Raw genomic sequence first — 11,630 nt, forward strand, 5'->3', positions numbered from 1 at the left:
AACCCCCAACATATTGAGCGTAAATAGGCTCACAGAGCATCAAGCCCTCACCCAACGTAAATGAGTATGCAATGGACTCAACATCTTAACAACTTAACAACTTAGACATCTCTTATTACTCCAATAATTTGGATCAACATCTTACAACTTAAACAACTTAAATCAACATTAGCATCTTAATGATATTAATATATCACATCAGCAAGGCAACACCATCAAATAATTTACAGCAAGTCAATATCAACAATAATCATCTAATATAACCATTACAACTTCATATCAACATCTTTCACAATATATAAATATTCTCACATTAATCATCAAAGTAAATCATATTCATCACAACAGCAAGACAGCATCATTTAAACATATACAACAAGTAACCATCATTAATAATCTTCATATGTAACATTTGCAACTCCATATCAACAACTTAGACAACATTAACAACTTAATACTCCAATACTTTGGAAACACTTTGGAAAGAAAACTTACAACTTTACAACTTAGACCAACACCTGCATCTTGATCAATATGCAACATCAACAGAAACAGTACAAGCAATTCACAACATGACAATATTAATGAAAAACATCAACAACTTAAACATCATATATTCTCCACATAAGACATATGAACATTTCACATAACCAACAACAGCAACATAGACAACACTTAAACACCTCAAGATATAACAACATCAAATAATAATCAACATCTTAAAACATCATATATGCATATAACACTTCATCAATCATGGACAATATCGTATTCACAACATATACATACATATACTAATTCATCAATCATAAACAACATCATACTCATAAACATATACATTCATATAACACTTCATCAATCATGAACAATATCGTATTCACAAACATATACATACATATACTAATTCATCAATCATATTCAATTATTCACTGTGACCTACGTGCAGTAATTTGACCATAACTCAAGTTCTATAAATCCTTTTCAAGTCAAACCAATGGCATTAGAAAGCTAACATCCATACCTACAACTTTCATGTGTACACCTAAGACCAATTCTGTACCAATCAATACCAGTTTTCATTTCAAATTCGGAAAAAGTTGTGCTGAAATTCATAAAAATTCACTGTGACCTACATGCAGTAATATGACCATAACTCAAGTTCTATAAATTGTTTTGACGTCAGACCAACGGAATTACAAAGCTAACATCCATACCTACAACTTTCGTGTTTACACCTAAGACCAATTCTGGACCTATCAATACCAGATTTCATTTCAAATTCGGGGCAGAGATGAAAAGAAAAATCAGAAAAAGCAACCTATATTATTCAACTTCACTTTCATTCAAAATCATCACAATCATCACTCTTAACCCTAATTCTCAAATACAATTTTCAGAATCATAGACTCAAGATTATTGAATGTTAGTCCCACCCTTACCTTAAGAATTCGATTGCAAGGTTATCTTCTCGTTCCTCCTCTTCTCTAGGTTTTCTCCCTTTTTCTCCAAAAACTGGTTGTACGTGAAAAAACTATTCTGACTTCTCACTTTTCTCTTTTTATAACCTTAACCTACCTATTTTCTCTTAACTCCACTTATTCTCTTAAACTCTTCTAAATTCCCAAATCAGCTCCCAAAGTCTCAATATTCTATTTTAATATATATATATATATATATATATATATATATATATATAAAATACTTCTACACCAAATAACAAATATATTTCTATAACAATTATATTTCTACACTAGATAATATAATATAATATAATATATTTCTACACCAAATAACATATATATTATACTAACAAATAACATAATATCTCTACACCAAATAATATATATTATAATATAATATGCTACTAAAACACCAACCTATAACACAAAAATAACACACATTATCATAAATCAAATAAATTATTCAAAAAGACTCTAAACTCAATAAAATAATCAAATAAAACAAATAATTCAAAGAGGGCGTTACAACGTGCACGAAAGAAGGTAAAAACGCCTTGAGATAGTGGATAATTAATGGCCTTGGGAGACATAAAATCTTGGAAATCTTGTGAAGAAAGGAACAACGATGGTAAAAATAGGGAGTTTCGAAGGGTAGAACATGAAGAGTTCGATCAACGACAAGTGGCGCCTTAGGGAAATAAATAGACTTATAGGTTGTCCAAGTGAAAAGACGTGGCCCACTTAAATCCTAAAACGATCAAAGGAAAAGAAACTGAAAATCATGTTTGGAGGGTAATTAATGAGTGGGATGATGTCATCTTTTCAAGGTAACTTGTGTAATTAAAAAATGTCAATATTCTCCTACTTGATGAGGTTCGTCGAAAATGGCATTTTTCGGGGGCATCCTGTTAGCCTGTAATTTCGACAGGGTCATTTAATGTGGTCAACATTTAGTTGACTTTTAACTTTGCAGGAATCGAAGGCTTTTTCATTTTAATTTGAGGATTTCGACAAAATAGCAAGCCTAACGCGCATGGTCAAGAGTTCGTCTGAGGAATGCTAAAAGCGTAATTGCATCGAAGTCAAGCAATCAAGGCGGGAAAGATACAATTTCAAGCTCAAAGGCGGTTTCCTTAGTGGAAACTTGGGGACAAGAGGTTGTCCAAGATGGAGGAAGTGTTGATCATGAGATCAGTCTTTTGCCAGTTATTTTCTTTATGTATAAATAAGAGTTTCCTAGTCGGAAAATGGGTCGCAAATCATTTATAGAAATTCTACAACATTAAAACTACCGACGCATAGGAAAACGAGTTATACATAATGTATGTAAACTTATTCGTAGACAATTTTACTTTTAATGCAATGCATTTTACATTTTCTTTTAAGTTTATGTGTTTAAACTTTTACCCTTTCCTTTAATTTTATCTTGCTTTCACTTGCAATCTCAAAACTGTCGAAAGACAGTGCCCTTTTTACTCTAAAATCCGTCTTGCTCTCTAAGTAACCTGAGTGCATTTTGTGGCCTTTTCAAACCGTTTTCGATCAAAACCTTTGAACATCATGTCCTGAGATTTCTTGTAATAATCAGAATTAACCTGTAGTTTGCCGAAAACACCGGTAAACAGATAGATAGAAGCAAAAGTTGGATGATTTGCATTCAGCCACCATAAAGATTAGAGTTTAATTTTCTCTAGAAGATGAAGAAAACCTATTTTGTTTAAACACTCTTGAATTTCTTTTTTGCTAAATGATCCAAATACAGAAAAGTCAAATCAAATTAAGGAACAAAAAAAATATTTTTTTAGTAGTCACAAATTCATACAAATTGAAGTAAATGATCCGAGATATAAACGGATGAATCGTAATTAAACATATTCAATTATAAATATCAAACCAAATTTTTCTGCAAAACTCAAAAATAAAAAAAATAATAAAGTTGAATCTCGTGAGCATTGCTCAGTTGGTAGAACAATGCATTATTATATGCATGGATCGGGATTCGAACCTCGGACACACTATTTACTCACCTTATAAGGTGAATTCTAACTACTAGACTACCAGACAAAAAAATTGATGTCCTCCTCCATGTCACATCCGCCTGCACAAAAATAGTATTTAGCCAAAACACCATTCACTTATACAATGGTAGTCTATTTTGTAGTTATAGTTTATCCTCATTATTTTTCCCTCAAAAAATTTATCCTCATTATTTTGTAGTCATACTAAAATAATCAACATCAATAATCCACCCAATATTATAAATAAATTAAATAAGAACCACACAAGCATAATTTGCATTGTCAATTTTATAAGAAAATATGAACCACCCGCACAATTTTGTTTAGGACAAGGACAACCATCTGTGTAAACTAATTTACACTAATGTTTAACAAAAATAAATATCAAATATTAAATAACATTAGTTTGTTCCAACTATGAATCTCTTTTAAACTTAATTTATTTTTCATAAAAAATCAATTTATGTATAAAATGTGAATGTTCATTTTAGTCCTTGAGAAAATTCAAAAGATCCAATTTAGTTTCTTAGAAAAATAAAAGTAACTTTAGTCATTGATAAAAACTAAATCGGGACAAAGTTAATATTTAACCTCTTTACACTTTGTTTTGGTTGATAAGAAAATGATAGAAGAAAGAAAATAAATCCAAGAAGATATTGTTAATAATTTGGTATGAAAGAAAGATAGAAAAAACCAAATTATAAATACAAATTATTTTTCACATGACTAAATTAAGTCTCGTGAATTTTTGAAAAACTAAAATGGGCTTTCAATAAAAAAAGTTAAAAATAAATTAGAATATACACACTCTCTTACTAGAACAATGAGCATCATTTACACGCCCTAAATTTCTAATAGCATAATTTTTCTTGAAGGATAATAGCATTTATTTTTATTTTTTCACCACTACATCAAAACTTTGGAATTAAACCTCGATTTTTTTTGTCTAGTTGTGTAGTGGTTGAAGTTCACATATTATAAATGTGAAGGAGTGCGGTGTATGAGATTCAAAGTCCAGCTTCTGCATATATTATATATTTGTCCCTATGAACTGAGTTAAGTTGACGAGACGAATTAAAACTTAATTTATTAGTGCAATAATACAATAAAAAATTGTTTTTTTTTTTTGTAATAATAAAAAATGAAAAATAAGTATTAGTATATGCCAAAAAGAAAGAAGAAGAGAAGAAATCACGCGGCATTTGTAAGACGATAGGGCACATCACATTCTTATCTCCTCAAAATTCATTTCATTTTCATATCACCATCGCAAAACGAATAGATAACCACCTAAATGTCCTGCTTTCACCACCACACTCTCTTCCCAAACATGGCTTCATGTACAACAACAACTTCATCATCATCTCTTATGCTAACACACCCCTCTTCTTCTATTCTCACCCCCCAAGATCTTTCTCCTTCTTCTCTCCGTTCTTTTCCCAGAACCTTCTTTCTCTCTCCCCTCGTTTTGAAGCCTTCTAAGTCGGTTAATCTAACCTACCAGTCCAGGTCTTCGATTTTACTTTCTTCCGCTGTCGCCGCTGATGTTGCTGAAACTGTTGATGAAGATGAGAAAGATGACGTTGATGATGTTGCTGAAACTGTGACTGTTGTTACTACTAAGCCTAAGAAAGGGAAAGCTGCATTACTTCTCAAGAGTGATAGGGTAATCTTCTTCAAATTCTATTGTTTTCTTGATGGGTTTTTGTTGAATTTTATTAACTACAATTGGGGTTCTGGTTTTGTGGATTATTAGTGTATTATTAGTATTTATTTATTAAGGGAATTAATTGTGTTGGTGGCTATGACCATAAGAAGCGTAGCCACGAACATCTGACACGATATTGACACGTCGACATAGAATTTAACTAATGTAAGTTCAGTGTTAGACAGTGGCACGTGTCGGATACTCCCTCCGGTCCTTATTATAAGAAACTTTTGATTTTTTAGATTCATTGAGTAATTAATGTATCTTGTTGTAAATATAGACTAGATACATCACTTACATAATGAACCTAAAAAGTCAATCCTTTCTTATAATAAGGACCGGAGGGAGTATCAGTCACGCCGTCAATCAGAAGTATGGGTGCTATAGAGATTGTACTACAATTACGAACAAAAAATTGGTATTTGAATACCAATTTGTTTTACTTTGGTGAATTGGTTTTCACCAATTTTCTAGATAATTTGTTAAAAGCGTAGAACTGAGTTATCTTATATGGTTTAAAGAGATCCGGATTCAGTGACTTATCTATTAACTTTCTCTCATAACACACAATTACACCGAAGTCACCTTGAATTACCGGCCTTAAAGTCACTGAATCCGGATCCAGTTTAAAGTAAGACAAAAGACAGTGAGTGTTTATGACAGTAGAAGAGTCAAAGGAAGATGTGTTGAATCTCTTTTCTCATTGCGATCGGCAGTGGAATGATTGGAAATTCTTTTAGAACCAGTGAATTTAGGAAGATGAAGGGGTTCATCGTTCACGTGGGAGACTTGGAAAAATTGTTCTGAAGGATAGTTGAAGAAATTGTATGCTTGTTGTTGTGATATTATTTGAAAGACTATAAAGATATGCAGTCACCATATTTTACGGCAGGCAATTTATAACTATTAATTTGATAAAAGAAGTAAACAAAAGTAGTAGCAGCATTTTATACTGAACCCAAATGTACCGATTATACCCCCCAATGTAACCAATACATGGTAGGCAGCAACCGTATACCCGTACCACGTACCAAAGAGAATTAAAAATCACGTGACTATGGTTTTCACACATATTATCTAGGATGTGTTCAGCCAAGAGGTGAGGGAACTCTATCCACAAATTGTTATATCACTGGTGAGGGTATCAATTGAGTCAGTAGCTTTAGATGGAGGACATTTACCACTTATACCTAACCTTGTAGCTGTGTTGTGGGTATTGGACTATTAGTTGATGCTAATTATGGGTGCTATATTTTGGCAATTGTCTATATCATTTTTCACGTAAACATGAAATAACCGTAGTTGTACCTAAGAATTTTCACGTAAACAGGAAATAACTGTAGTTTTACCTGGGAAGTTAATCATGTATCGCCATCTTGTAACATTACAAACAAGCTTTAAGAAATAATAGAATGATATAAGATAGTGAGAAATTGTTGGACAATCCTCTTCAGTAGCTAATGACTACAAATGGATGAATACATAACTGTATATCTTAATTTCATGTTTTGTGCTCATTGCTCATTTGGTTAGCACAAGCTGCTCCATCTGTTGAATAACTGTAATAGAATGATATTTTAAAATAAACTTGCTTAGTGACTAACATCTTATGTAGGTGAGAACTCCTAAAAAGTGGTGATGAAGAAAAATAAAAACTCACTGTTCACGTATTTATGTTATAGGAGCTTCAGAGGATATAAATAATTTCATAAAATATACACGGTTACATACTCATTTACTTTTAGTTGAGCCATATTTATAGCCAGACTTTCTTTTTGGTGGAAATAAATTGTTCTATATAACTTCATTTAGCTTCCAATATCTTCTGAAATTTAGCATGAGTGAAGGTGAGAGATGCATATAAACAGTAGTTACTGTGCTATTTGTCCTACCATTATATGCAGTATTTTTGCTTGGTTGGTCTTTATGTTCCAGCATATTTGATTGCCTACTTGGATAGCGATGGTGTAAATGTTATAAGATAGCCATTTGTTTCTTTCTAAGATCAAGTTGATTGTTTGGATCATTGAATTTTTCATGTTTGGAAAATGTTTCCCATTTATTTTATGAATAATTGTTGTTTTCACTTTCCATGTTTCACCAGGTGAGATCTAAGAGATTCTTGGAAATTCAAAAATTGAGGGAGTTTAAGAAAGAATATGACTTGAAGACAGCAATTTCTTTGGTAAAAGAAACAGCTAAAACCAAGTTTGTAGAAACAGTAGAAGCCCATTTCCGCCTCAACATTGACCCTAAATATAATGATCAACAGTTAAGAGCTACAGTGAGTCTCCTGCCATTCGTTTGATTCTAGTATATACATGCACATTGAAAACTATACAATACATCTGCTAATTCCGAGTCTTTCATCCATCTTCTCTTAATAGGTAAGTCTGCCGAAGGGAACTGGAAAACCCATAAAAATAGCCGTTCTTACTCAAGGTGATTATGCTTTCGATTCGCATTTACACTTCTAGTTAATTAAAAGTGTTCTGATCATGCTTAAAAAACATTTTCTTGTAAAGGGATGTGTATGAAAGGAAATGTATCAATTATTAAACTATTGTTGAATCTGTTTAGTATGCAATGATGAGATTCACGCACCTTGAATTTTGAGTAGGTTCTAACAGTTTGTTTAAAAAAAATTAGTTAGAATGAGGTGGCAAACTATTATGGAGGGTGAGGTTTATTTTATTATCTTTTATCCCTAAGTCTGTTGTGGAATTGGGATGCTATTTATGGATTTTATATGGCACATAGCATTTTCAAGGGAATTTTCAGTCCTTAAATGCCAAGTAACTGGACAGCCTTGCTGTATTTTTTATTTTATCATTTCCCTGTTCTTTTGATCCTTCTCTTTGGAGGATAATTTTATTTTCAATTTTTTATTTCTAATTAAATATTCTTTGAATTGCTAATCTTACTTTTTATTGAAAGTCTAGTTTGAGCTTGGGAAGAGATGAGTTATGAAATTTCAAGTATTTTATGCTGATTAGATTGAATATTAAATTGGGTATTGATATTCCTCATCAAAACATGGACGATGGTCGATGGACTTAAAGTTAAACAATATAAAGTGGACGGGAGTGTTCACCCCAATAACTTGTTAATTGGAATATTGGCTGGTTCTTAACTGTTTTCTAATAGGAATAAGATAAGCGAAAAGCAAATTAGTATCCTACCATTTTACTTTGTACAACTGGGCCAACCAATTGAATCGCTGCTTAATAATTCACAAACTATTTATTGTCCGTCTCTTTGGTTATTCTAATTTGCAGTTCATTTTGCAGGTGAAAAGTTTGATGAAGCAAAACTTGCAGGAGCAGATTTGGTAGGTGGAGAGGATCTGATAGAACAGATAAAAGGGGGATACATGGAATTTGATAAATTAATTGCTTCTCCAGATATGATGCCTAAGGTGTTGCTCAATATCTTCTTCTAATTTGAGATTTTATTTTCTCTTGTTGAATTTTTTATTCATTTAATAGTTTGAGAAAATGATGTAGTATCAATAAAAGATTCGAAAGTTAGTAACTGGTGAACCATTTGCAAATCATGTTCTCCTAATGTGTGTTGAGGATAAATTTTCCAAGTTGTTAATAAATTTAATTTCAATTAGTCTAGAGTTCTATGTTCATTCAAATCAGGTTCTTTGGATGTGTCATTAATGCATGCTTAGTCTTTGCTTGCATAGCCTTTATAGCTGAAATCTGCAACTAGATTGCCACGATACTTGATGCTATGCTCAGATTCATGGTTGATTTTTCAAAGAACTTATCAATTAATAAACATAAATGTCAATCAGTTGTTACTAGCATGCTGCAAAGTTTTCTGTTAGTATTGAAGAGTTCCATTGATTATAGTCATAATTATTATCATTCTCTCTATTTAATATTGTCAATACAGTTTCCTTAAGTTATTATTTTTCCTTCTTTTGGGGGATTCTCTATGTAATGCAAAAGTTGATCATTCTAAACTATTTAGCATCAGAGCGTGATGATACAGGGACCAATGGATTATGGCCCAATCACGTTCTTTTTAGCATTTATTATTTGGATAGAACCTCAATCAGTTGCCATTGTTGATTGTTTCAGGTTGCTACCCTAGGGAAGATTCTGGGGCCAAGAGGACTCATGCCAAATCCAAAAGCTGGCACTGTAACAGCTAATATTACTCAGGTGCACAATCAACTACTTCAATTGTTTCTTTTCTTTCTTAGTTCACTCTAACTACTTTAGCATCAGAGCGTGATGATACAGAGACCAATGGTTTATGGGCTAATCACGTTCTTTTTAGCATTTATTAGTGCGCGCGCACACATACACAGAGAGAACCTTTTCTTTTTATCAAAATGTACATAAACTAACCATGATTGCATAATTCTTTTTACAGGCTATAGCAGAATTCAAACAGGGAAAAGTTGAATACAGAGCAGATAAAACAGGAATCGTGCACTTGCCTTTTGGAAAAGCCGATTTTTCAGAAGAGGATCTTCTTACAAACTTGCTTTCTGCAATAGTATGTTCTACCTCAAACAGAGTTTTCTATTTGTAGTTCACTCAATGATAAACCATTAACCATTGTTCTAATTTGCAGAAATCAGTAGAAACAAACAAACCATCGGGTGCGAAAGGTGTGTACTGGAAAAGTGCACACATTTGCTCAGCAATGGGGCCTTCAGTCAGGTTAAATATCAAGGAGATGCTTGATTACAGGCTTCAATCAGAATAGAGCACTTGAATATGGTTGTTTTGATTTAGTCAGCTTTATGGGTCATATCTTGCCAAATATCTTGTCAAAAGATGTTACCAAGGTTACATATACAGGGATGAATTTGGTTGGTTATATGTGTTAAATATCATCACCAAAAGTGTGCACACAACACAGTCCTTTGGCCCAAGATGAGAATTTTCCTTGTATTATTATTACTTTGTAACTAACACCTTAGATTTCATTATATTATCTATCTATGGTAATAAATTTCCATTTTTGCTATTAATAGTGAGGTCTTGTGTAGTTGTACTCATTGCACTTGATGTGGCGCAATATACCTATTTAAGGGGAACTAGTATGTAGACCCGTGCCAAGAACTGGGCTATAGTTTCAGCTAATTATATATAAAATTATAAATAAATTATTTTTATATATAATGGACTAATGACATATATGTTAAACCAGTTTTTTGTTAAACTATTGAATAGTAACATCCACACAAATATATTTGATTAAAATTTTCTAAAAGTTAGACTAAAACAATTCAGATAATTCAAAATACTTTTTATTTACTAAATAATGATCTCACTACAAAGCAATATTTGCTGAAGTAATCATACTAAATTCCGATTCACTATGGTGATTCTGCATTCACTACAAGGAATCATTATCTGAGCTAGTGTAGGCTGTTAGAAATTTTATTTTCAAGTGTTTCTCTTCTATTGATTTATTAATAATATCTTGACGGGATATTCATCTTGTGACCAATGAATATTCGACATCACATGGTGACTGGTGAGTGTGTTTGAATAGTGTATTCCATGATGGTGTAGAACCATTCAACTCTTCAAGAAAGAGTATGGTTTAGTACCTTATAACTTTAAAAGATTTAGTAGAACCACTATAACCCTATATGAAAGGGTATGTCCTCTCTCCACTTTCTCTATATGTTGGACATAAGGGCAATGACTTGAATAAGTAGACTAGAATAACTTTTATGACATATCTGTAATGAGAGGTTTGATGTCATTGTATGCCTATCCATTGAGACTTGAGAAAGAAGGAGATGACGATTATATCCTATAATCATTAAAGAGAGACATTCAAGAGCATCAGATCAACATTAAAAGGATGTGTTCAAGAGATAAGTTTTTTTACACCTTCACATTTTTATATATGATGTCCTAAATTCATGCAACTAGATTGAAAACGGGAAACGAACCGGGAGTTTGTGGCATGAGAGAGAGAGATGTGGTTTGTATTGAAGTTATGCAAACTAGTACTCAGGATTGTTTAATGAGAATCTTTTAATGGAGTTTAGTTAGAAAGGTTCCATGAAAAAGATGGTGATTGAAATTGTGAAAAAAGATTATAGGGATTGAAATTCAATGAAAAAGATGGTGGAAATTGAAATTTAAATCGTAAACATGGCTTGTGAATTTTATCCAAAGTAAAAAAGAATGTTTATCCTGGATTGTTTTTAGATTCCATTGTTGAATCTTGAATTTGAAGAGACCGTGGTGGGAGGGAGTTTGAAGTACAAGAAGATGAAATGCTTTAATTTTTAAGTTAAATAATAATAATAATAATAATAATAATAATAATAATAATAATAATAATAATAATAATAATAATAATAATAATAATGAAGATGGTGGAAACAGGAGGCAAGTCATGGTGTAGAAAAAGTGGATGACATGGCAAATTGTGATTGGTGAGTGTTAGAAAGTG

At 32.1% G+C, this 11,630-nt stretch overlaps 1 protein-coding gene across 1 annotated transcript; it reads left to right on the forward strand.

Moving 5' to 3' along the window:
- Positions 1-4,673: 4,673 nt before the first annotated feature.
- On the forward strand, positions 4,674-10,185 carry LOC25480072 (50S ribosomal protein L1, chloroplastic). The gene is made up of 7 exons (XM_013587483.3): positions 4,674-5,144; positions 7,291-7,470; positions 7,574-7,628; positions 8,477-8,604; positions 9,281-9,364; positions 9,579-9,704; positions 9,783-10,185. The coding sequence occupies exons 1-7, from the start codon at positions 4,773-4,775 to the stop codon at positions 9,915-9,917; spliced, it is 1,080 nt and encodes a 359-aa protein (XP_013442937.1). The 5' UTR covers positions 4,674-4,772; the 3' UTR covers positions 9,918-10,185.
- Positions 10,186-11,630: the final 1,445 nt, after the last annotated feature.

This window comes from Medicago truncatula, chromosome 4 (genome assembly GCF_003473485.1).
Source record: "Medicago truncatula cultivar Jemalong A17 chromosome 4, MtrunA17r5.0-ANR, whole genome shotgun sequence".
Classification (NCBI taxonomy): Eukaryota; Viridiplantae; Streptophyta; class Magnoliopsida; order Fabales; family Fabaceae; genus Medicago; species Medicago truncatula.

Coding starts and splice junctions, on each gene's coding strand:
- LOC25480072 (XM_013587483.3), top strand. CDS start 4,773: ATGTCCTGCTTTCACCACCACACTCTCTTCCCAAACATGGCTTCATGT. Junction 5,145..7,290: donor TACTTCTCAAGAGTGATAGG/GTAATCTTCTTC, acceptor ATGTTTCACCAG/GTGAGATCTAAGAGATTCTT. Junction 9,705..9,782: donor CAAACTTGCTTTCTGCAATA/GTATGTTCTACC, acceptor TCTAATTTGCAG/AAATCAGTAGAAACAAACAA.